The 27,040-nt window shown below is 40.1% G+C and overlaps 2 protein-coding genes and 1 long non-coding RNA gene across 6 annotated transcripts in view; 1 reads left to right on the forward strand and 2 right to left on the reverse strand.

Moving 5' to 3' along the window:
- Window positions 1-61: 61 nt before the first annotated feature.
- LOC133156634 (1-phosphatidylinositol 4,5-bisphosphate phosphodiesterase zeta-1-like) lies at window positions 62-10,185 on the reverse strand. The gene is made up of 11 exons (XM_061282507.1): window positions 9,996-10,185; window positions 9,237-9,438; window positions 8,205-8,349; window positions 7,935-8,087; window positions 5,823-6,035; window positions 5,537-5,693; window positions 4,819-4,935; window positions 3,278-3,450; window positions 1,256-1,382; window positions 223-372; window positions 62-144 (listed from the first exon to the last, which is right to left on the reverse strand). Exons 1-11 carry the CDS (start codon window positions 10,183-10,185, stop codon window positions 62-64), a joined length of 1,710 nt encoding a protein of 569 aa, XP_061138491.1.
- Window positions 10,186-20,105: 9,920 nt separating this feature from the next.
- Window positions 20,106-21,092, reverse strand: LOC133156417 (uncharacterized). The gene is made up of 2 exons (XR_009714862.1): window positions 20,952-21,092; window positions 20,106-20,843 (listed from the first exon to the last, which is right to left on the reverse strand). It is a non-coding gene; the product is annotated as an uncharacterized LOC133156417 (long non-coding RNA).
- Window positions 20,992-27,040, forward strand: part of LOC133156414 (pleckstrin homology domain-containing family A member 5-like) — a 61,506-nt gene continuing 55,457 nt past the window's right edge. For all 4 annotated transcript variants that reach the window (XM_061282096.1, XM_061282092.1, XM_061282091.1 and 1 more), the window contains exons 1-3: window positions 20,992-21,124; window positions 21,227-21,303; window positions 21,966-22,023. In XM_061282096.1, the coding sequence (XP_061138080.1) occupies window positions 21,033-21,124; window positions 21,227-21,303; window positions 21,966-22,023 (227 nt within the window). In that variant the 5' untranslated portion in view covers window positions 20,992-21,032. The remainder of the gene's footprint in view (window positions 21,125-21,226; window positions 21,304-21,965; window positions 22,024-27,040) is intronic.

Genomic DNA, 27,040 nt, shown 5'->3' on the forward strand with positions numbered 1-27,040 from the left:
CTGCTACACTCGTCTCTGTTGGCAGCGTGCGTGTGTTGTTGTTTTTTTGCGGGTCTATGTTTTAGGAATACCAGACATAAACGAAAAGAGAGGCTGGATCCAAACTGCATCCTGATCGGGACTGAAGAGGTACCCAGCGATATCCTGAAGGTAGGAAAAAAAATGGAGTGGGCGGTCAAGGTTCAAATAGCTAAAATGCAACAAACAGGAGTGTTGACAGACCTCTTCTCAGGCTGCTGAAAGGCAGCGTGTACTGGCCCACGAAGTCACTGGACAGAAAGCCGGTCTGGTCTCGGACACAAAAGCGGATGAGACACACGTCGGGAATGCTGATGCGGAAGTTCATGTCGGAATCCCAGTAGGGGTTCAAAGCTGCAATCGTCATCAACTCCTTTACTCAGTTTTACTGGAAAGCGCAATTCCTTCAGAAATGCCAGCACATGCTAGCATTGGTTGAATTGCCAAATAGATAGGTATAAATGACACCAATTATGAATGCTTATTAGTATTTTACCCCCTACATTGAAGGTACATTCAACCATCCATTTTCTATTGCACTTGTCCTTTGCAGGTTTTTGGCGGGGTATATTTTCCATAACCCGGGGCAAAAAAAAAAAAGGTATTACATCTCCCAGCATGGCTCACAAAATTAACAGGTGAGGCTGATGACCCACCTGATGAATGCATGCCTGGAGGAGGTGTGGAAAAGGAGAACAAAGGAGCAGAGGCATAATGAAGTGCAACACTGTGGCACCTTAGTGGATTTTTATTTTATTTTATTAAGCCGACCAGTGGCGTTGACTGTAATACAATTAAGTTTTGATCTTATTTTATGCATTTTAATATTTTTCTTTATGATCCCCATTTCTTCAGTCTTCCACATTTGATGTAGACAGCACTTTAAATTGTCCGTATTGTGTACAGAAAATGTATGGGTGGATCAATGCGCCAAGACTTTTGCGCCTCACCACAGTTTGTTTTTGGACTTTCCGGTCACTCAATGTCTAATTGAAAAGCAGTGCCAAGTATTGCACAGTTAGTATTGACAATTCTTGCGTGATGATGTTTTAATTTTTCTAGCAGGTTGAAATTCTTAAAAACAATTGGAACAAGCACAGAGTGCACAAATGAGACAGAAATCGCTGAGCTTAATCTTGAAATGAACGTCAAGGTTGACAAAGTGATGAGGCATTCAAGTTGGCAATTAACTCAGACACACACACACACACACACATTTTGATGCTGATGTACTTACCGTTGTTTTTGACTGTGCTTGTGTTTTTTCTGTTGCAGTCCGATCCGATCCCGTGGATCTCAACTCTGACGAAGGGGTACAGATTCTTCCCCATTTTTGGAAGCGGTAAATTGGACCCACATATAACCTGTTGGCAGGCACATGGTATGTTTCCGGACTATAAGTCGCACCGGAGTATAAGTCGCACCAGCCATAAAATGCCCAAAAAAGCGGAAAAAAAAAACATATATAAGTCGCTCCGGAGTATAAGTCGCAATTTGGGGGGCAATTTATTCGACAAAATCCAACACCAAGAACAGTCATCAACAAGCAACAACAGGCTAAACGATAGGTATGCTAACGTGACATAAACACAAACTAAGAGCTGAGAACGGCCCTGACGTAAAATTCAGAGTTATTAAAAAAACTATTACATAAATAACACGTTAATAAAACCATCTGCGTCACTCCAATTCATTAAATCCATCAATCGTCCTTTGTCAACAATGCGTGTGCGCCGCTGACGGCTCTTGCACTTCAAAATATTCCACAGGCCCATATAACGATATATAAATTAGATATCAAATAACTATTATAGAAGCAATAATGTTATCAAACCATCTGTGCACTCCAAATCATTAAATCCATCAATCAAATTCCTCGTCCTTTGTCAACATCGCCGCGCGTGCGCCCTGACGGCAGCCTCGTCGTTATTCCACAGATCTAGTATATAACTAGATTGTAGCGTTAACAAAGTACAAGGAAAGACGTGGGTTTGGTAAACGGCTCTTTATTTAACAAAACAAACTTACAGGCGTGTGGCGGCGTAGACTTCCAGCCACAGAAGTGGAAGAGAGCTCCATAGAATAGGACCCCCATCCACCGTCCCTGGACAGCCACCCGGGCTCGGACAATGCTTTTACGTACGCCCGGTCCTACTCTATGGAGCTCTCTTCCACTTCCGTGGCTGGAAGTCCACGCCGCCACACGCCTGTAAATTTGTTTTGTTAAATAAAGAGCCGTTTACCAAACCCACGTCTTTCCTTGAACTTTGTTAAAGCTACAATATAGTCATATAGTAGATCTGTGGAATAACGACGAGGCAGCGCGACGCTGCGTCAGCAGCGCGGCGGTTGTTTCCATAAAGGACAAAGATTGACGAGCTGCTGTCGTCACTTGAAATTCAAATTACAGTAATCCCTTGCTACATTGCGGATCGTTTATCGCGGTTTCACTTTTTCTTTTTTTTGAACATTTCTGAAAAAAAACCCATATATAAGTCGCTCCTGAGTATAAGTCGACCCCCCCCACCCAAACTATGAAAAGAAACGCGACTTATAGTCCGAAAATGACGGTAGTAGCATCTTGGATTGAACTTCGGGCTCTTAAAAAAAACATCCCATTGCATCAATTTGCCAATTTCATGCTAAACACAAAAGAAAAAGCGGGTGTTAGTTTTCCTGAGTGCATGAATAATTTACAAGGGTGTGTCACTCAATGTTATTCAAAATCCCCATGGCGTCGACTAGGTCGACATCACAAGGTTTCCCTTGAAACGATCAAATCATAAAAAGTGACAATGTGAATAAAGGTGATGCTCTCCCCCGCCACAGCAGCATACAATGCACTACATTTATATTTCAGACATGCAACCAAGAAGCTTTTCTTCTTTGTGCGAGCTTCTCTTTTGAATAATGCTCTCTGGTGAACTTTTGTTACAACCAAAAGTTTGTTTGTCTTGTTTTTAAAGAATGACAACATTGTGATGGAAATTAATTGGGAATTGCTATGGAATTTTCAGGTCAATGCCACCATGTGATATGTTTCATGCTTTGATTTTTCCCAAGGCTCTGACAAAGGTTTGATGTTCATTCTCAAGGTGGATAACTGGGGCCGACGCCCACTCGGCCCCCACCATCTCATGCCTCTTACCATCTGCATGGTTAAGAACAAAGTTTTTCAACAAGCCACATGTATCAAATAAAAATCCTGGAAGCCTAACCATGATGTCTCCAAAGCATCACTGTTGCCAAAAAGCAATACCTTGAGCAGCAGGAGTGTTGGTGCAACACCACGTTGACTGCAGCTTGGATCAAAGCTTCTTTCACGAGACATGAGCACAGCAGGCTTAAGGACGTAGCCGCAGCCTCCGTTGTCTTGGAAACGGCCATCATTAAGGTCCATGGCCAATCCTGGGGACTGGAAATTAAGTGCCACTGTAAAGTACAACAGGGTGTTAGTAGGATGAGGAAAAGGAAAAACACAGCAAAATATCTTCAATTTTTAAATGCGAGATGATTCAATGACTTTCAGCCATCCTCTGAGGCATTTGAGAACACCAAATGAGCGCGTTGCTGTCATCCGTTTTATGCCTAATCGAGTGAAACGTCGTTTTGGAAAAAAGCCAGCAAATGACAACTGTGATCTCTTTGACAATCTTTCTAGCACGTCATAATTCTAATCGTCACTTGTAACCACCCGTCTGCATCACTTGAGAGAATGTTCGGCTGATTTAACGGAGATTGATCCATTCCAGCCTGTCTGGTGCTGCAACATCTTTCAGCATAGCAAAATAGTCTGCAGGGCTTCATGTCAGGCTCACTTTGTGGCAAGCCGGCGAGGTGGCAGAAAGAACTCAAAGTAACACCAGCTTCAAGGCTGTGACTTTTTTGGCAATGTGCAATCAGACACTGCCCGCATCCAAAAACAAAATTGACAAACAGAAAAGGAACAGAAGGTGAATGGCATGAAAATGTTCCTTTCACTGTTAATTAATACGATCCCCCTCATTCACCTGACGCAATATTTGTCTTTTCCTCCACAAACATTAAGAGCTTGTCCCCACACCTCATACGTTACATTCAAGTGGAGTTCTTCTTTCATATAATTTTTGTGCACATAAGCCACTGTTTAATGAAAAACATGTTTTACTCCAAACAAAAAGATAATCATGTTTTTGATGAAAATAAATATGAAATATATTGAAATGGGAAAAATAAATATGGTGACATTGAACTCAAGTCACCTCATTTCATAGCAAGCAGCAGGTTGGCGGTTAGTTTCAACCTTTTTAAGGCTGCTTCCAGTTAAGTTTGCTGTGAATCTAAATATAAAACAGAGAGAACTACACACTGTGTATACAAAACAACCACACAACTTTTCTTTTGCTAGCCTAATGCTAACACACAAGCTCAATGCCAACACAATGCCAAAACGCCACAGATAGGCGAGCAAATGGCATCAACACAAATGGGTCCGCAACATAATGGACAATATAGCGAAACTTCCAGTCATATATTCTTTATCCTCTGCAAAAAAAGAATCTTGTATTAAAGCGGTTTACTAAGTCAACTGTGAAAGACTTCATAAAGTACTATAAGTAATATTATAAAGAGCTCGATTAATTTTATTTTTGCTTGGCATTGGAAAATGTTGATAAATGGCATACCCATATAACGGTGAAATACGATGTGAGATACAAGCATAGACACGGAATTGAACTCGTATCCCAGGACACCATGGAAGAACATTTTCTCAGACAATTTTCTCCCTGTGTGTCAATGCAGATCGTCTCTTTGACCCACCGAGCTGCGATCCAACGTTCCAGAACTCTTGAGGGTTGTAATTGGACGAGGATGTCCTGGAGCCCGCGGGATAAATCCTGGTCAAGAATCTCTGGTTGTGCAGAACAAAATCTTTACCTGAAGATGAAGCACGAGCCATTCAATAAGGTGAAAGAAAATGTTTTAGAACAAATTACTGTCAGTATTGGGTACTTTAGGAGGTCGCCGATACTTCAAACTTAAATCTGACAATACTGCAGCAGTTTGACACACTGGCAAAACCATCTATGTCAAAAAGGTCTAGGTTTACATTTTGTTGTCATTGCGTACTGCATATCAAAAGTACGAGGAGTATTGCAAAATACATTCACTCAACTTTGTGGCTAAAAAAAAATCACTTAGGGATAAGGCACTGCAACTTTTCTTTTGATGCTGTTTTTCTAAAGCGCGAAAGCCATAGTGAAAGCGCTACAGTTGATAATAAACTTTTGTCTCGTACTTCCATGACAATGACGAGGCCAACTTTTGCTCATTTTCTCCCGAGTGGACTCTCAGTCATATGTTGTTTTCAGTATGCCCTTTGGAGAATTATGACCAAAGATGAATGCTTCAGAAGTAAAAAAAAAACCTTCTGCTGGGATTTTGCTTTGAGCTCACAGTGGTTGTAAATCATTCAAATCTGCTATTCTCACCAAAATGCACAGTTGAGCTTGGCTTCTCTTTTTAAAAGTGACTATACCTGAAACTTTGGCCAGCTTGCGGGCTTTTTTCTCAGCCATGGATGTGTTCTCACAGGACTTCTGATTGTCTTTGGAGTGACTGAAGCTGGTGAACTTGACAGACACAGTGTATATGACGAGGTCGGACAGAGCGTCCGCTACCACCACCTTCTTCTTCTGCTCATCGCGTTCAGATGCACAGAAACAAGAGAACAGTCACGTCTTTGCAATAAGATGGCAGACATACGAGTTTGTCTTCACGACGCCTTAGCTTTTTTAATATTAGCTACCACAGCCCTGACTCACTTTCTTTTTTAAGCTTGACTTTCTCAGGGACCAGAACCTTGATCTGGTCGGTTGATCCACCTCATGCTCTTCCTCTTCCTCCTCTTCTTCCTCCTCCTCCTCCTCCTCCCAGCCCTCATCTGCACTGTCATCTGCCTCTGTCCCTGATGCTCCATCTATTCTAGCATTGGGCTTTAGTTTTTTATTCTTGATCAGGATCTTATACTTTAGGTCCTGCGTGACCATTTATACACACACATACACACATGCAATGTATGTGTGACATTGTCACTTTACAAACACTCACACAGACACACACACAGAAACAAAATATATATAATATATATAAATATATATGAGGGGTGTAGAAAAAAAAAATAATTGAAAAAAATGTGCATTGGTCCACAAATAAAAGAATCAGCCTAATCATAGTTTGAACGGGTTAAAAAACACTTAAAAAGTAAGAAATCAGTATAAATTGCTTTGACATTTCTGATTTTCTTTTTGTAATTGTTTGGACTTTGGAGCGCTTGTGCTTGGCTGTTAGGAAATATGACAAAAGCGACAAATATATTTCTTTTTAGTCTTTAATGAATCTCCCTGGCACAAATTCATTTATATTGTAAAGGGATTATAATAATACTCTTTCAAAAATCCATTGCATCAAAGCTTTAATTTTTTATAGAATCAATTAGTAATCTCACAAAATCAAACCGAATTATGTATAGAGATATGTTACTAGAGAAATGCACCCCTAATATATATGTATATATATTATATCCAATATGATTTTATTGTGATAAATATCGTCTCGCGTGAGGATAACTGGTTCAGTTAATGGATGGATAGATTTTTCTTGTGTATAACTTTTCTGATAAAAAATGTTCCAAGCAAGAGATCTTAATTTCAGAAAGGCTAAAAAAAGTTTGTAAACTTCCTTGTTTTATTAAATCTCTGGGCTCCACGTCTACAGTATTGATGCAGCATGATGGTGCATGTGAAGTCTGCTTGTTTCATTCTATCCAACAATGAAATTGCCTATTACTGCACTTATTCCCAAAGGGAACATTCAATCTTGCATCACCAATTCAGCATGCATAAGCATTTATTTTTATTTTTTATTTTTGCCAGTGTTCCTCCTGAAGTAACATTATGCATACAACCCCCCCAGATACCTAATATTTACAACTAGGACTATAATTATAATTACAGCAGTGCCTTGAGACTCGAGTGATCAGACGTTTTTGAGATAGGAACCGTCGCTTGATCAAATTTTCTTTGACCAGCGGCAGTGAAGTGAACACAATCAATATGCAGCAATTTGGCAAATATTGAACAATTCTTTTAAAAAGGCTTTGAGCTTTTCAACGGCACTCCAAATGCAAGTTTACTGTCAAACTAAACGTAAACTAAAAAAATTTCCCATTGTGTATTTAAAACAACCACATAAATCTGCCTTTCAGGCAGCTAGCTTAATGCTAATCAGCATCAATTGACCAAAAACAGTGTGGCAACAGTATGTAGACTAACAATAAAACTGTCATATAGTCTTGATCATCTGCATAGAACAACTAATATTAGTACCATAATTAACGCGCTCAGAGAAGAGCTGAGACGTAGGCAGGACACGTGTGATTAGTTGCTATAATTCAAATTGGATTTATAATTACGCAATTTTCGTCTCTCAAGGCACCACTGTAGTTTTCTAGCACTCAGTGCCACAGATTTTGCTCTTCATTCGATAAAGACGACCTTTCTTGAAGAAGCTTTGAGAGCCATGAGTCAAACTCTGACTCGATGCAAAAACTTTCTTGCGATAAATTTTAAATGACAAATATGAGCGGCTCGAAGACGAAAAAGCCCGCAGAGCATCTCCTCAAAGAGAAATTCCCTTCATCCAACTCATCATATTGGCAAGAGGCTGAAGTGCACATTATCCCTCAATCTGTTGTTCAGTCATGGCTGATGCAATGTTTTGACTGGAGGAGTCGGAATAGTTTGGAACTGGCAAAGAATAATTTTTTGTCTCAATGCAAAACTGTTACAAAAAAGGTTTAAACTATCTTCAGTGGAGCTTAACTGCTGTAGACCAGTATTCCAATTACATGATGGCGTGTTTCCACATAATCTTACATTTGGGCTTGGGAGGTCTCCCGTGGTCTGGTGATCTAAGCGCACATCAACCAGCTTGTTTCCTAGTATAGAGGTGAGGTGGTGAGCCATAACTTCCTGCTGTTTCTTGGAACAATGGTTCTCCAGAGACAAGATCACCGGGTAAATAGACGCCTGCCAAAAAACAATTTGGGCATTGAAGCATTTTCAAATCCTATGCATCTATTAGAGATGCTTGAAGCTAACGTAGCAAAGGAGATGGGGTCAATAGGAACACTTGAAGGTACCGACCTCAAAAGCATACTGTCCCACAGTTGCAATAACATCCTTGAAGAGAATCTTTGTGGTCAGGGTGTAACCATGGTAGACAATGGGCTCCATACCTGGTCCGTTCCAGCAGTCTATCTCCAGACAGCGGCAGCCTTTCTTCAAAGCACTTTGAATGCAAATATTAATTAACGTACAATACCGAATGCATTGATGCATCTCGACACTAAATCAGGCGTCTCCATAAAATGAGAATAATCTGATGGGTACAAAAAAGCTTTTTCCATTAAGGTTCAGTTCAGTGTCCGATTTGGTTTGAAAAGTCCCAAAATGTCTGATGCAAACCTTTTATCATCTTTTTGTTGTATGATCTGCCTCAATAAAGGTTCACTGGGAAAAGAGTGAGCTACCAGATTCAAATTTTTAGTTATATCATGGGATGCATTCTTGGGCAGACTTGCAACCTATGAAGGCGATGCCCTCGGAGGCGCCCCAGAAAGCAGCCTAGACCGTCATTAAATGGACGGTTAAGGTGAGAGATTTCCTTGTTACCCTTTAAAGAAGTGAGGCAGAACCAAAGGTCGCTGATACAAGCTTGTAAAGTATAGTTACTGATGATCCTAAATTCAGAATGGCTCACCCTTCATAGGTTGCCTGTCCTTATTAAACAGCACAGGTTAGCATTTAGAATATCGTAACTATCCATCCATTTTTTCCCACTCATCCTGTTCAAGGTTATGGGCAACACAGAGACTGGCTGCATTCTGGACTGGTCACCAGTCACTTGCATGATTTAGCAACATGTAGCCTGACATGCTATAATATAGCTGTCACTATAAGTTAACTAGGACTCTAGGTTTAACATAAATGGCACTCACATTTTCTTCAAATGCAAGATTCAGGCCATGGAAGCGAAGGACAGTCATCTTGCCGCCTGGCTTTCAATCATCCATCCATACATTTTCTGTAGCAAATCATTCTGCTATCCAATCAACTCTCTCCCCCGTGAATTTGTGAAACCATTTAACTGGAAGGCAAAGTATGCCAAAGACTTACCAAATGTAGGCATCCAGGTGGCTTTTGCCAATGAGTTGGTCTCCTGTCAAGTAGGTGTTGTGCGATGAAGAGATAAAGTAGCTGCTGAGTGGCTGATTCATGTCCTGGTACACAAACTTGTGGGATTGATTGAAAACACAGCAGTCTTTGGACTCCATGTAGCGGTGGAAGCCTTCAAATGTCATGCACTGATTATGTATGGCTGCAAGAGCATGAGCAAGCAAAGTTACAATTAGGGTGGCCATTTTCTATCCTGCCAATCAATCTTGGGGCACATAGACAATTAGATCTCAATTTCTGTGATGCGTGGTGTAAATCTGCGATGACGTGTTATTTCGCTGATGCCATTTTAGTTGATTATCAATTTTCAGTTTGAGATTGATTTCTGATCTTTTGGCATCGACATTTGTCTTTGAGTCCGAACAGTGCTATCACTAGCCGATTAGCATAAATATTTTCTCGTGCTGCTCATAAAAAAATTAATTATGATGCAAATGTTTGTAACCTCAAAATGTGGCAAATCTATTCAAATATTACCTTCAAAAACCCAAAGAGATCCTTAACAGACCTCGGAATTTCCACTCCAGCTTACAAACGCTTTTACCAGTTCAAATGGTGTGAGTGTACCAAATATTGTGATCAGTGATGTGTGTGGAGATGTTGTGCTTTACAACAAATCACATGAATGCTTCCCAAGGCTATATTTCTGTCATGGAGGCCTCCAGCAGCTCGGCACGTCCCACGGCTCACTTCACTCACCCGCCTCTTCGATTTCGTAGCTCTCGATCAAGCTCTGGACCGTGGCCTCGTCGGCTGCGAGCTCCAGCTGCTCCTTTTGGAGAAACCTGAGCAGGGAGCAGCCGGGTAGCGTGGTCTGGCCTGAGGCATAATTGTTGAAGAGCTTCTCGATATCGTCTCTCCTGGTGGACGGGGCCTTGCTTTTTCTCATTTTGATCTGCAAACAAGTTTGTAGTCTTCCAATCCCCATTTGAGCCTCTTTAAGGATATAAAAATGTTTTTTTTTTTATACGCCAGTGACTCTCCCCTGTGCTTCTCATCAGTCATTGAGATTCGTACTATCCTACCTTAATGCATTTCCCCCCTCCCTCTTTTTATCCTTTGTTCTACAGCCCGTCACAATTGTGACACAAGCTCGAAGAAAAAACGTTAATGGGTGCCCAGCAACAGACAGCTCACTCGCTGAATCTGATCTCCAGGCATTGCACACTAAAGAACAGAACTTACTTTCCCTTTCATTAACACACAGGGCATCCGTGCCAGCGGTGCATTTTCATGTCACTGCCCACACTGACAAACTTTTTTACTCTAAATGCAGTAAGAGGCATTTTGCTTCATGGAACAAAGTGTTTCATACCAGCAGCAGTCCCTCGGCTTGAATGAACAAACACGGGCGTTATTGACATCTTCGTTCCTTCAGACTCTGAATACTAAAGATGGATGAAATTGCCTTGTGTATCATTATTTCGACTTGTCAGCAAGCCCTTTTCTCTTTACTGGTGGCTACATATCGCTTTTAACTTGCAGAAGGGTGCTGATTTAAATATTTACTCGGCTTTGCTCTGTTTCCATTTGATTGCCTTTTCAAGTTTTTTTTTTAGCTCAAAAAATACCCCCAGAACTTGGTGCTCTATAATATGACGTCACCTTTCAAGTTTCTTCTTGATGACATCATCTTAAAGTTGATCACATCATTTCAAAGAGTTCTCTCCACCAATTCCCGTGGAAATGCTACCAAACAATGACCAGAATTTCTTAGTTCAGATACACCATATTGTCCTTATGGAAGGAGGTCCAAGCATATTTCAAGTGTGTGTGTGTATGGGAGGGGGATCGGGGGTGGGGTGGGGGTGGGCACTGCCCGAGTGCCCCCCCATCAGCTCCGCCAGCACTGCTTTCAAGTACCGTAATTTTCGGACTATAAGTCGCGTTTTTTTTTCATAGTTTGGGTGGGGGGCGACTTATACTCAGGAGCGACTTATATGTCTTTTTGTTCACAAATTTTTACTTGATCATTAACACATCACTTACAGGATGACATAAATATCGGAATATCATTCAGCCGTTACCATAGCGACAACCATTCCTCATCTGAAGCTTGTCAAAGTAGCAATCTATGTTAAATGTTGAACAACCATATGGCCATAACCTAGACACCTCATTAGTTATATTTCAATATGTTTATTGTTGCTCCATAATAAGAGTATTTCTAGTTGTGCCTCTAAAACAGACTCATTATCCTTGTAAAGGCAGACAAGTTCCATGTTGCATCTCATTAGACGTGCGGCTTATTGGCTGCTGTGGCTGTGGAGTGTTTACAGAAGAGCAAGTTTAAAGTCAAACACAATGACAATTTTCTTTCCAGCATGTTTGGTAGTAAAACAGAAATACATTTGACTACAGTATGTGGATAAAGATGCTGTCTATATGTTGCTAGGTAACCAGGATGCTAACTCGACATATATTTTATTGAACTCATTGTCGCGTGCTGCCAATGTGACAGCAAACAGTTTTTTGTTTTTCTATGCACCGTGTAATGTGGATGAGATTATTGCACATTCTACATGAAGCCTACACGCGCTTGTGGGTGGCAGTTATGAATATTATGTCCAAAAAAAAAAACATTTGGCACAGTGTTGCACTGATTTAAATGTATCCTGCATCTGGTAGAAATGTATGTTTACACGTTAATCTGACAACATGGGGTAGTGGTCAGCGCAGCTCCCTTGCAGTCGAATGGTCTTGAATCGAAATCTCTAAAAATAGAAAAATCTTCAAAAGCCAAAAATGTTTCTCAATATGTAATTGGAAGTGCTGTGCTGACTTTTATAAGCATGATTAGTGCTGCAGGGTGCACTGATCACATCAATAGTTGCCACAGTGATGCTGATTTTAAGATACAATACTTAAAGAAAAAGACAATCCATATTTAAATCATAAAAATTCAACGCTGATCAAAATCCAACCAACTCACAAGCACTCGTGTGCAAATGTCAGCCAAGCTTAAACAACAGATGATCGCTGGCCGACTGTTGACTCAGCACGCAGCAAAAACTTCCTTCCCCGGTTTTTCTGTCGAGCCGAACGTTATTGGTTTGGTGGGAAATCACTGGTGCACAACGCTGGTCACAACGCTTGCTTTGCAGCGGGCAGAAGTGGCCGAGATCCAAGCCTGTCACAACCATTGGCCGTGCATGTTTGATGTGATAATTCCCAGCCAGTGAAAACATGAAGCCAGGGTCCGGCCTCCATGTCCGCATCAGTGCACCTCTGCTGCCGTGTGCATCCGTGTACATCACCGATGGCACCGGAGAAACGGCAGCAGTCCAGATGTGCTCTCGGGTAAGCGTCGATACGTATGTGCCGTTTACGTGCACCTCGCTGCATCTGTACTCGCCACTTGCTGTTCAAAAAGCATGTTATGAGATCTAAGTATGGGAATGAGCTCACAGACCGGCTTCATGCGGTTTTCTAAGTGGACATCAGGTCAGGTCATGTTTGTGAACCCTCCCAAGCTTGTTTCTCACATGATTTATTGGGGCTGTGAGTCAGACGTGCAGCCAAATGACTGAAAATAAATAAACAAACAAACAAACAAACCAATAAACAAACAAACCAATAAACAAACAAACCAATAAACCAATAAACAAACAAATAAATAAATAAATAAATAAATAAATAAATAAATAAATAAATAAATAAATAAATAAATAAATAAATAAATAAATAAATAAATAAATAAATAAATAAATAAATAAATAAATAAATAAATAAATAAATAAATGTTCGACCTATTCCAAATGAATTCCCTTTACAGTATTTCTAATTGAGTAAAAAATTGAAGTGAACCTGAATCATGAAACAACTGTTCGACTTAAAAGCTTCAAGTGTCTAGTATTTTACAGTGATAACCTAAAAATCATCATATTATACGTGAAATGTTTTTCTTTCATTTTTTATTCTAGCTTTGTATTGTAATGTTTTGTTGAACTTTTCCCCCGCTTACCATTTCTGTGTTTCAGTCTTTCTTTAGTGACTGTAATTTATTTTTTGTCATTATTTTGGCCCCTTAGCTGTATTTCTAATGAGTCATTGTATTTTTATTCCCCTCGTTATTTTTCACTTTAGTTGTCAAAATACGGCAAAGCCACTTGCGTTCAGCTTGTGTGAATAAATGGAGCAGAACAATGCACGGGGTGATACAAAAAGGATATAATTAGAATGCAACACTCATTTAGCACGTTACAGCAAAATCAACAATCTTGCTGATGACTTCTTTAATTATGGTTGACTTGAGGCAATGTGCTGGAATCTTCTGTAAACACTAATCCTGCCATATGTCTGGATTTTTCTGGTGCCACTAATTGCGAGTGCAGGAGATACAGTGCTGTATTTGAGTGTAATGTGACAGACAGACAATTGAAGCACTTAGTTTCGCATTAGCATTGTTTTTGGCTCCACTGCCGGAGCTTGGAGGGGGCGGGTTGGGTTTATGCAGGGACCCTGAAATATACTTGAAATATATCTCCTCCCTGGTCTCTCATAGGAAACATTTAGTGAATGATTCTTCCTGTTATCATTATTATTATTATTTGCTTTTTTTTTTTGTTTGTTTTGTGGACTTCCTGAGATATCATTGGCACCCCCATGGCCCTTCCCAGGAAAAAAAAAAATGCTCAGCCAGTACATGACACAGATAGCTCCAATACATTTACTTTCATGCTGTTTAGGTTACAGTACAATATGAAACATTGAGATTTCCAGAAATATTGTAAATCAGTTTTGTGTTGATGATTTGTGTGATGATTTTCATGTTTTCAACCTTTTATGCGCAATATTTTGACAGAGTGGATTATGATGTGCTAACTCATGTAGCCTGTTGTTGTAAAAGATGAAAATGCTACATTTTCAGTTTTCCACTCATTATTTTTCCAGAAAAAGTATGATTAGCCACGCACTAAGTGAGAAGACCTTGTCACAAAGTCGAAAAAACGCTTCACTGGCTTAATACTTGTTTTTTTATTATTCAATTCTTGAGAGTGTGCCTGAACACAGAAAAATCAATACGGTGACTTTGTGTTTGGTGTAACTTAATGCGACCTTTTTTCCCTTCAGGAATGGTTCTTGATTTTTACACTCTTTGACTATAGATGTACAACAACAAAACAAACGTTCCACCATTTCATGTGCATGTTGCGTTCATCCAAGACTGGCCATTTTCAGTCCATTTGCGCAAGCTAACCAATCGACCTCGTTCTCTACACAAGTTTGTCATTGCAAGTGCTACTTCTGTTGTTTTCATTCCTGCCCACTCCGGTCACAAGCTGTGACAACTCTTAAATCCCTCCCTTAGAAATCACATCAATGTCACTGCAGCTCTGCGATGCTTGCCGTCCTCCACTAATGGCTGACAAGCACTGATGGCTAACGATCACCTTATAAACATTTATGTCAATACTGTTGCGGAAGGATGGACGGAAAGCAAGTTGAAGCCATTGTACATCCCGTCAAGCTTGCTGTAAATACCTGGCAGCGACAATGAGCTTGACAAGGCCTTTTGCATATTCAGGCTGCCTTAGCTAGAGTCTTAGTTATAATTTCTACCGCTGTCAGTTAATCAGATCATATTCTGTTTTGCGGGGGAAGCAAAACCTCCCAAGATATTAATAATAGATACCGCGAGGCTTTGTGGCTCCGTAATTGTTTCCTCTTTCAATCAGCTGTTAATAGTGGAGGAGTCTCCAGTTTGGCATATTTGTCCATGTCCTCTTTGCAATGACATCCCTGAGTGAGTTTTTATTATCTTGACAACTTTTTTAAAAGACGTTTTGTCCATCTCACATTTTAATTGACTGTGCCAGACAGAAAAGCATTGACTTAAACGTCAGAATTAAGTGTTTGTTGAACTGTTGTTGCGCTAAGGGGGACCTCGTTCATCTCGGCGCAGCAAATTAAGCAGCGATCCATTAATTGAATTTCACAGTAATCAGGATCCGCGCATTAGGAACCCGAGGAACACATTTAGTGACACGATAGTAATTGCATGCTAGTTACAAATGCAATTGGTCTGCTCAATACCTCACACATTATTTAATTATTTTTATGGTGCATTCTGTTGAAGAGCAGAGTCAGATTTATTTGCTTTTGAACATTTAACAGGCCATTCATTTAATTTCTAGCGTCTTTGTTATAAGGTGCAAATGATCGATTTAGTTGATGAGGTTACATCATGACTGCATCAAATCTTCTAATAAACACATGAAATTAAATTAAATATGGAAACTTGAAAAAATAATAAGACAAGAATAAATAGAGCAGTCCACTATTTTTTTCCTCCCACCTTTGTTAACAGAAAGGTCTTCTGAATGACATTTCATTCATATGTGATCCTTCCCACGATGCTTGCATTTATGCATCCATTTATCAAAGCATCTCTGTCACTTTTAACGGTTTAGTCACCTGCAATCGAGTTGCTTTGCTGACCTCAGCAATAGCAGTGCATGAGTTTGAGCCATTAATTGTCTGCCTGCAATCAGATCAAATGAGAGAAGAAAAATGAGGCGGAGGTTTGGTGGTGGTGGTGGATGCTGAGGGAGGATGGGCAGGGGTTCAACTTGATACATGCAGACTGACAGCTCTGCTCGGGACCACATTTTCCCCAAGCCAACTTGTTCAGAATCTTTAACCTTGACATTACAGTGCTTCCATCCGATTCTGGCTATGGCCTGACTGCAGGGGAGCGCGTGTCTGACATCTCATCAGCCAGGCTGCCTTTGAGATAAGTGAACAATCAATACGTATTGACTCCACGAGAGAGTTCTCTCTCTCTGCCTGTCGCTTTTACCTTGGTGTGCCAGCACAGGCAGCAGATGGCCTTGTGTATAGCACATGGATGTGTTTAGTGGCCCAGGGACAACTTCTCCACAGGACTCAGCTGTCTTTTCCAACAGAGCCATTGAGTCCTTTCCAAACACACGTATTCTATTTTATCTTTGAATGTGCTACTAGGCCTTTGTTAGGCACACTGGACAGGTGCTTTCTCAAAGTGAGAACAGAATCCACTGACTAATAATAAACAGTCCTTCAACGTTGATTAAATTAGAACGACTGTTACAAAGTTAATTGTGGATTTTGTTTTTCTCTAATTGTGTGGACGATTCCAAGAATATGCTGTAGTTTTAGGTGAGGTTGCTTTTAAATCAAATTATGAGGTCGCTAAGGATTTGATATTCTTAGGTTGGTTTAATGTCAACACAAACTGTGTGTTTTTACAATCTGTGTATTGGATGCATGTTTATTAACTATCCTACTTAGAGTGATGAAACGTGTAAATAGTGCATGCGTGTGTGTGTGTGTGTGCGTGTGTGTCTGTGTGACCTTCAATTGTAAATACGGGCAAGCTCAAAAATAGCCTCAGTAACAGATGTTCATCCATAAATATGTCCTGTGATGTCAAAGAACAGGATGCTTGTTTTTGTTGTTTTTCAGAAAGAGAGAAAGAAAACTGTTAGTATGAATGAATAAAATAATGCTATTTACAGTTCAACTTCCTTCACCCCTCGTTTCCCACCAGGCGGTGCATACAAGTGTCATTTTGGGAATTCTGCAACTATTTAAAAAAAAAAAAAAAAGAACATCTAATTTGCGTGAGATTGGCACCCCATCAAATTTTTGTTTATTGCTGTGGACATCTTCTAGAACAACAATTTTACCAAAGCCTAACCCTCCATTCTCCTGAATTGAAATCCCTTTGTGTTGCCGAATTAAAAAGGATGAATGTCGGACAGACCTCTTTTTTACTGTTGCTCACATGACCCGGGCTGCTCTTGAAGAAGATGGTCATAATAGCTCTGTCACATGGCTTTGCTTTCCCATAAGACACAGGATGTGTGCGTCAACAAGGGAGGGAGAACTGCTTGGGGAGAAAAAACAAGCAGATGTTCAAGTTCCCCTTTAGATTCCATCCCGCCATTCCCTCTTTTCAGTCCATATACACACTTTTTAGCCTTCACGATTACATCCATTTTTAGGTGCACATTGGAATGATCTTATTCCGAATTGATTTCTAATCTGCTACTTAAGCGAAAATACACTGCAGGTCGGAGGCATACAGTCGTGATAAAGTAGGAGGGTGGTGCGTACTGGAATTCGTGATGTCAGCAGAAAGGAAAACATCAAATTGCTGTGTGGAGTCATCTCCAAGTGCAGCGTTGTCGTATTTTAAATTTTTTTTTTAATATGTTGGAGCTAATAAGACGGTCAAGCGCTCGTTTACAATATTTGATTTGTGGTCATGAGTGTAATGGAGAAAATGCAAACATTTTTGACTCACTCATTTTGAAAGCATATTTGCTTAGTATAGAATTGCAAATACTATACAGTCATAAAGCAGAGATCTTAATGGAAACTTAATTATTTTGCTACGAGTGTAAAATATTCATGTCATGGGAAATGCAGCAACTTTGTGGTTATCAGTGCTATTTTATTTTTGACTTGATTTGGTAAACAGAATAGTAAATGTCTGGTTTTTAAGATTGGTGGTTTGTCTACCAGTTTTCTATTGCTTACCTGTTAAAGGTCATGAGGAGGGTGGAGTCTATCCTGGCTAACCTTTTGCAATCTGAACTGATGGTCAGTCAATCACAGGGTACATATAGACAAACAAAAATTCACACCTACACTCAATCTGGAATCTTTAATTACGCTCACTTGGATGCTGTTGGAATGTGGGAGGAACGGAGAGTACATGGGAAAAACCTACACGAGCGCAGGGTGGATGTGCAAACTTCACACACAATAGCCTGAGCTAAGATTAAAAAAACGAGAAAAGGCATGCTAACGACTTGCCGAGCTGGCGCCCCCAGAAATATGCTGGGGGCCCCCTCCCGGTAATAACTCTTGGATGTTTTCCCCCATTTCCAATCATCCTACGTATAGAGCATTTATTGAATTTGTATCAGAATTTTTTGAAGAATTATGCCAATTTGTGGGTTGGGGGGGGGACCGCTGATGTATCCTTGAAAAAAACGGCACAACCACATGCATATGTAACGTGCATATTTTTTCTAGGATAGGATTTCTGAAATTTTACAATGCCTATAAACAGTTTGACTTTGTACTGGAGTGATTCCATTATTTTCTAGGTTTCGAAATATGAATAAACCAGAGAGTGTCAGTAAATACTTTGTTTGACAAACCACAACAAAGGAGTGGAGGGAGCATAGTTTGGTGTTTGTCATGGCCGCCGAACAGCTGCAAAGGATTTTTATGTTACAATCAACTGACTCATACAACACACAAACCATCCTTTAATTACACCAGTACCGGCGCATTCAGACATAATGACACATATCAGTTGTGGAAATCTCGTAAAAAAAAAAAAAGATGATGTCATCACTGTGGTCGATGAGTCGGACCTCGAGGGCCCGTTTTAAGGGTTGTTGGGTTTTGACGAGCGACAGGCTGCCATGTTGAGCGTGAACAATTAGGGCCCTTTTGACAAACATTTAGTGACCTACACTGCTTATTTTAGCTTCCTGCATTCCTCCTACCAATTAGCCTGTAGCTTTGTCATGTTAGTCAAACGATACAATGTGTTGAAATCGGAGCGTAGATGAGCTCATACGACGCAGTCTGCAATGTATTTGCTTAACACTAGTATCATAAAATCGTATCGAGTTCGGTCAACTATACACTTGCTTTCTGTGATCGGATACTTCTGTTGTGTTTAGGTAATCACATAATTGCAACAATCTCGCGGGATCAGTTTGATAGCTCCCTTTTACAATCATAAATGCTCTCGATTCACAGAGCCAGTCTATAACATCTTTAACGCCAAGCAGATGAGAACTGCAACCATGCCAAGTCACTCCCCGGTCTAAAACGGTGAGTGTGTCCGCTTGTAAAATGCAGACATGCACATGGTTAGTACTTCTGGGCTGGCATCAAAACAAAGCAGATGCTTGATGATGCACAATTTAATACATTCTGATGGTGCATGTCTGCTCTGTGTAACTGACTGAGCAAAGATGCGTGGATGAGCTGAGCACGAAGACAATTATGTAAGAATATACCTTATGCAATATTATGTTGTGTTTTTGTTGCGTTGATTCAGTAGGAATGTTTTTGACTGATGTTTGTTACAATTAGAACACATCATGGGTTAATGACATCATTTATATTGGCAAGGATTTTTTTTGGGCTGCATTTAAAAGGTGAACTGAACTGAAAGTTTTGGCTGTATATTTTGCGAAACTCTACTCCAAGTTTGGGCCGACAATTAAAGGTTTGCTAATTCAGTATACAACACCAGCTTCTGCAACTCTGATCAATATAAGGTTAATTAGAGGGACATTTGTGAGAAAATTGTGATGTCACACACTATTGCTTTACTGACCCGAGGCAAAACAAAGAGGTATTTTGTATACACAATCAGTTGGCTCATTGCTTTTTCTCTTCTGATGAGACAATGCCCCAGTTGCCCTCTACTTAATTCTTTAAAGCAGATGACTGTAGCATTTGGTAGATCCCCTTCCCATCACCCAACACCCCTTTCCCTTACAACAGTGAGGTACCATGTGTTTGACACACAATAGGAACAAACAGGCGAGGGCCAGCGGGTGTTGGATGACTTGTTTTTGTTTGGTGTGAAAGGCTGATGTCGCACTTTCACAGCTCAGTGATGAAAATGTGTCTGTGAAGTTTGTGAATGGAATGTATCATGACCGGCATAAATCATGTACGGTGTACTCTGCACAGAGGCAGTTTAGATATTGCTACGATGTTAGTAATTTCACAAACAAGTGCCGTCTGGCAGATCTGAGAGGGAGCCTTGCGCCATTGTGGGAATGGTTACAAATGACTATGTTGTATTTATTCTGCTTTTGGACACAACAAAACAAAAAGTACTTTTGATGTTGAAGTAGATCAGTGATCAACGCAACTCAAATCTTGAGTCAGTCTTACTCGTGTATCAATGGCATATGGTGATAGCCAGCTCAGTCGGGATAGAAAGCAAGAGCTTTTTATAATCTTAAATTGGATCTGGGGAAAGGGAGGGATATTCAACAAATGTGAGTACATGATCAAAATCTCATTTTCTGTTTTTGACAGGGATCAAGAGGGACAAAAAATAGATTTCATTTTGAGTTCTCATTTCCTTCGTGTAAAAAAAAAGAAAGAAAAAAAATACACTGCTGACAAAACTTAGTCTGTTACATTGTGCAGATGGATGGAATGCATTTTTAATGGATGGAGAAAGAGCACTTGGCATTTTCTGAAATTGCTGGAACAAATTAATTTCTCCTCTCAAAAATTGACATTGCAAGTTGACATGATTTTTTTTTTTTTAATTTTGGAGGAAATTTTGGAGTTGACTTCCCTTTTGAAAGGAAAGCAACCAGCCTGCATCCAAAAATGTTACCGCATGAGCAATCTCAGGTGCGATGAGTGACCCTTTGTGTTTACCATTTGACACATCTGACTGTCAATTCAAAGTGAGCCCCCATGTCCGATCAATACTACTCTCGGGCGTCACGGTTGGATCATGCGGCCCTGCCCCTTCGGTCCTTCACGCGCTCTGCTGGCCGGCTGTGGCAACGATAACAGCGTCCGGCGGAGAGGAACGGGATTGTCAAAGTAATTCCGGACAACTTTCAAACATGACACGTCAACGAGTGGGCAACTCGTGAAGCATACCTGACGGCTGCCATCCGCCGTTGCCAAGGTTTCCGTGTACGCGCTGCGTGCCTGCGCGCGCGTCTCTCTTCATTGGCAGACATGGCGGCGGACCTGCAGCCCGAGTGGATTTGCGATCTGCCTTCTTCCTGGAGTTATGGACTTACTCGTGACGGGCGCATCTTCTTCGTCAAGTAAGTGTGAGGTTTGATTAAAAATAAAATAAAAAAAGACTACCGAAAGGACGCCGTTGCACGCGCCCTCGGCGAGTGCTAACGTAATGCGTCTCCTCTCAGCGAAGAAGCCAAGAGTACAACCTGGCTGCATCCCCTGAGTGGCGAGGCGATCGTAACCGGACACAAAAAAACTCCAGGTGAGGCGTTACTTTGCACCGCTGGGCTCTCTCTCGCATGTTACACGCGTCGTCGTCATGGTTCGTTCTTGCGCACAGCGGCGGTGACATCTCACTGCGTGTCTGTGTCAAAGTGGGAGCTCCCACCTTTAAGCGAGTGCTGACACTTCCTCCTGAGTGGCTTACAAAACGAATTTTGCCTTGGCCATATAATTAATTTCACTTTAAATCCAAAACTAGTTGTCCTAAACATACATCACTGGTTTATCGTTGCTATTTTGTTGGTGTGATTTCTGATGAATGCTTCTGAAGCGACTTGTACTCCTGCAGTGTTGCATTTCCCTTTTATTTTCATTGATTACTTTGCACATTGCATTGATGATCCGATGATTTGGATACCTAAACATGTGAAAAGCAATTTGTCATGTTTAAAATGTTCCTCATTGTAATTGTGACTGTCAAAGTCAGTCTCCCGGAATAGTTAAACATTGTTTTAATCAAGTGCAGTTTGGTTGTTTTTAACTTTGGAGTATTTTTTGGGCCTTTTTGAAGGTAAGTGTTACAGATAATGAATAGATAGATCTTTTCAAACTGTTGTTTGTTTTCTTAACTCTTCAAGAATGACTTGAAGAGAACTCAATTATTGTTTAGTGAGGGGAAACTCATCTGTCCGTCTTTCACAGATCTACCCACTGGATGGGAAGAAGGATATACATTTGAGGGTGCACGATGCTTCATCAAGTGAGTGACGCAACCAAGTCATTATTGCGGCTGTCCGATAACAGCATTGTTTATTTTATAGATATCTACATTGTCATTTTCTAGTATGTAAAATTGGAACAACTGCTCTTCGTATCTGTACACAAGCAACCTGTCAGAGGTTAATAATTAGACCTAGGAACATTGCGCAAGTACGTGGCAGACATGGGCAAAGTGTGGTTGTTGTCTTCATGAGCGGACTTTATGGATTCAGTCTTACCCCGAGTCCATTTAAAGAGTTTGAGCCGTGTAATCAGGTCTGTTTTCCTTCTCCTGTTTGAGCGTATATGATCTGCTCACACTTTAAAATGCGAATCGTCTTAAATAGATGAAAAACATTTCCCAGGTTGGTGTCAGCCTGCAGCATTACAGCAATTTGAGGAGCTTCATGTTCAGTTTGCACGGCTCCTAGAATTGGATATACATAAATTATTGCACTTGCTGGCGGTAGTCAGGTTTCCATCCAAACGGTTCACTAATCTTCAATTCATTTTGGGAAAATCAGCATACGGCAATGCAAATTCACAGGTGTTGCATTCGTTCTTTTTGTTCTTTGGGTTGTTTTGAAAACAAAAAACATTGTTGGGCCGTTGTTTTGTACAAAAAATGTTGAATGTTTAACAGATCACGTTGTTTTCGACCCAGCAGTTTTAAGAGTGCGTACAAGTGAAATCGTTTTCTTCAACAGTTTGCATTAGGGATGGACATGTTAGTAATACTCAATCAATAAATTAAGGAAGTCTGCTTCGATTGACTGTGACCAAACCAGTAATAGGGGGAAAATGAGTTTGGAGTGCACTTTAATTCAACTAAAAAAGTCATCTGATCATCTGGTTCGATTAATCAATGGAATAATCAATAGAATAGTCGATTCTATTTTCACGTTAACAGCCCCGAATTGATATTGTTGATGAATCATTCCTTGAGCAAACTGAGGCCAGAATGTGGCACACTAATTGGCCTCAACTATGTAAGGCGCTATTCAGCCTCCACCAGAGAGAAGTTGAAGACAATCGTAAATGAATCCACGCCTGACATTTGAATGTCAACGCATCTTCAAATTTTCACATTTCAAATTTTGAATTCTGAAACGAGTATCATTCCTCCGCTGCTGTCTAGTAGAAAGTGTGGCAAATAAAATATTTCCATACGACTCATCAAAAAAGGCCACCATCAGAAAAAAAAAACCAAATAAAATTGTGATATTCAAATATTTTGCCATATTTCTCTGTATATTTACGAAACCAAGGTAGGACCCTGGAGGATGAGTTTCCATTGCAGAGCATGGAGGAGTGTTGTGTCACCATGAATTCATTCTCCCACGTTGACTTCTTCATGAATTTGTGCAGCTCCGTGTGGCAGGCTGTCAAGCAGTCAAGCTGAAAGTCAGTCAGTCACCTCATAGCTCGGGCGTTTTATCACTTTCAGCGCAACCCGGATCTCCACACCGCAGCTCTTAGTTGGAAACAAAGACGCTAGCGTAATTGTGACCACACTATTTCCCCCCAGTCATTAAGAACTGTTGAAAAGTTGACCTCAATTTAATTAGCGAATGATGTTTTTTAATGTATCATCTTTAACTGTAAGAGGCCAGTTATTGATTATTTGAGTAGCACAATTTATGAGCACTGATCTAATGCCCTGTAGTTGTGTGTCTGCGCATTTTCCGATTTGCAGGCAACCTTCCGCTTCAGTATGTAGCGGCTGTGCTCGCTCTGCTTGAAATGGCTCAAAGTGTCCTTAAAACCCACAGCTGCTCTTCAACACAATAAGCTCCTGGTCTTCTCTTCATTTTCTTTCCGTGTGCTCTTCTGCAGCCTGTTGACAGTGTTGGCACTTGTGTTCATGATGAGACTTGAGATAAGGTCCTTGTTGATATTACGCGGTGACGGCCAGAGGCCTGTCTGTGTTAGCAGTCTTCCCTCGGACAGGTTGTCTTGCCGTTTTGCTACTTTAGCTAACTCACTATGACTATTTGCTGACAGATTATAAATGTGATAATTACCTGGGAAAGTACACAACTTGAGAGGGTGTCATGTGGGTGGGAAAAGATTCAGAAGTGAACCGTGAGTCCGATGACTGGGAACATCCTGTACTAAAGACTTTATTTTTCTGCTTTTACGTTCGAAGGATTTTTGTGTTGATAGTGAGTTAGGATCAAACAGCCACCTTGTTTTTATTCTACATTATTCAGTTATCTTAGATCTTTTTTGATGCTGGTAAAGGATCTGGCTTAGCTGTCGTCATCAGGTTACACAGTGTGAGCATCGAGGAGCAGATTGTGCTGACGTCAGCTGTCCTCTCAAGTGAAGGGAAGGGGGCAGCGAGGTCGTTGTTGTGATGGCGTGAACGTAGTGTTTAATATTATGATTATTTTATTGATGTGACACTGTGAGTTTGTGATTCATCTTATCAGTTAACAGGCTGTTGGCATTTGGCCTAGTAATAATTTAGAAGGTGTCACTGCTCTGTGAGAAGGTAAACGTGGCGAAAAAGTGGAAAGTCAAAGTGGATTGCAACGGCAATGTCTACAATAAAAAAACTAACGTCTACATACGTATCAATCAAAATTCACCAGAGGGACCATTAAAAGATTGTGGTAAAACCTTTTCTAGTTAGCTGCATCTAATGTTTAAGTGACTCACCTAAGCAATCAAACATCTTTTACTTTTTAGAATTTTTGTCACTAGGCAACATTTACTCTATGAAACTCCAATCTAGATTTTCTAGGTTTATTTTTGTAAAATACATTTTATGCAGCAAATCTGCACTGAAATATCCTGGCTTCGTTTCAAAACATAGCACTAATTCATGGAGCAACTCGCGGCTAGCCAAAACAAACTACTTTATTTTATTTCAACGTAATGATTGTTAAAGTGGCCGACCCAATGTGTGTCACTTTAGAAAAGCACAATGCCGGATTTGCAGTATTGACGGTCTCTTTATTTTTCAATTTACAATAGCTCATTGAGTTGAGAGGAATAGGGTCAATAGTAGCCACGTATAGCCATTAGCGCTAACGTGTTCAAGTTTTTAAGTCCAGTGGCTTCTGGCTCTGTTCTCGTTGTGATCAATCAGAATGCAGAAAGCCGTCCAAGTAGGAAGCGATTTTGGCACGTCTACAATTGGAACACTTCAGTCATTAGAGGAGAAAGGTTACAACAGTTACTTTTTAGAAATTTTAAATTCAGCTTTTCTTACAGCCAAAACTTTATCTGTGTTTATGAGATTTAGTAAACCAAACAGACCTCATTCACGGAAAATAAGAACTGCTGTTCTCATAAAGACTTTATGTGAGCATTTTGTGATTATTTCTTAATTGTTCTGGTTTTATTTATTGGCTGGCAGAAGAAAATGAAACCATAGTTAGCACAATGCAAAAAACACCCACACTTTGGTCACTAACAATGTCCTTAAAAAAAAAAAATCAAAATGGAGCTAATTGTGCTTGGGTGCTTTCATTAAAAAAATAACTCGAAAGTCTAATGAGAAACTGCAGAGTCTAGTAACGCTTTAGGCCAGCCGACTTGAATTATATTCCATTCTTTATGTCTCATTCAAGGGTATTTTTGTCAGTGTCCTTTGTGAGCAATTTCCCGCAGCATCAACTTGAAACGCGACATAAAATCTGAAATATTGTTGTAGTGTACTCTGCAGTCCCTGCTTTCATAAAGCCGCTCCCTTGTTCTGTTGTATTATTCATCAAGCGGAGCTGAGAAAGAAAGAACTAATTGAACTTTGGCCAATTACAAAAATTGCTATTCAGCTTCCAGATCAATTGTGCAATCAAGGTTATGTAGGTAGAAGAAACTGATGATTACTCTTGAATATTTTTTTTTTACCCTTGATTGGATGTACTAAGTGCAATTCCTCACTGAGGTGGGCGGCCATTGACTTTAAAATAAATCACATTACACTACATTGTCAGAAAAAGTAACAAGGTACCTTTTTTAGATGCCACGAACAAAATACAGCGTCATCCATTGAGATAACAAAAAACACAAAATTAGTTTCACTGCAATGACAATTTTCTTTGTATTTATCTTCATCATTCTTCTTTACACTTCACTGACATTTGAAGCCATCACTGAAATTAAGCATCGTTTCAAACATAAAGAATGGATTAATTTTCCAAACATAAGAGCCGGTTTCATTGTTAATAATGTCAGTAAAATTGAATACATATCTTCATTACTAATGAAAGACATTCTCCCAGTAAATCACGTGAGGAGCAAAGAACCCTTTTTTTTTCCAGTGGAAAAAGTTTTAATTTATCTTCAATAATTTTTTCAAGATCTGAAGTCACATTACTCTGATGGGATCTGCATATATCGACCTCTACAGCGGTCGTCATCACAAATGTTAAGTTATTCAACGGTACTTGCTAATTCCAAGTTTGGATATCCGCTAATGTCTTTTTAATGGTAATGAAAGCCCAAACTCTGCTTGAATATGACCCGACTCACTCAAATATAACACTTTTTTTAGTCACAACTTTTTTTATGTGAATGTAGTGGACTGCATATTGGTGCAACTGTAGCCTGCACCAAAAAAACCCCAAAATTAATACTTTCTTAAAATAGCTCATCAGTGTGAGAAATTGTGATTTTCTAAGAATGAGCATTTGACAATGTCACATATTTAAAGAAACAAAGTGCTCTGTATTAATTTGGATTCGTTTCCTCGTTAGTGTGCAAAATCCATAACAGTGTCATAACATAAATGGATCATTGGAAAGTCTTGCACAGTCAACTAGTATAGGTTCCGGCAAGCGATATAGAAAATGGATGAGGTAGATGGAGGAACATAAAATATTGGCAATATGCAGTATATTATTACTAAGAGGATAAACAGTAGCCTTTTCCATACTACATATGTGTTGCTCCACTATAATTTACTCCAAGGGCACATTTATGACTCGATGTTGGGACTCCTTCGTAAATTTGATGCTATAACCTTGCAAATCGAGTTGGCTTTAATATTTAGTGAGCCCAAATGA

The sequence above is a fragment of the Syngnathus typhle genome, linkage group LG7 (genome assembly GCF_033458585.1).
Source record: "Syngnathus typhle isolate RoL2023-S1 ecotype Sweden linkage group LG7, RoL_Styp_1.0, whole genome shotgun sequence".
NCBI lineage: Eukaryota > Metazoa > Chordata > Actinopteri > Syngnathiformes > Syngnathidae > Syngnathus > Syngnathus typhle.

What these genes read in the sequence shown, in the direction of transcription:
- LOC133156634 (XM_061282507.1), bottom strand. Translation starts at nt 10,185, where the DNA reads ATGAGAAAAAGCAAGGCCCCGTCCACCAGGAGAGACGATATCGAGAAG. An exon ending in AGTCAAGCTTAAAAAAGAAA is followed by an intron (nt 5,694 to 5,822) that starts GTGAGTCAGGGC and finishes CGCGATGAGCAG; the next exon opens with AAGAAGAAGGTGGTGGTAGC. An exon ending in CAACACTCCTGCTGCTCAAG is followed by an intron (nt 1,383 to 3,277) that starts GTATTGCTTTTT and finishes GCCTGCCAACAG; the next exon opens with GTTATATGTGGGTCCAATTT.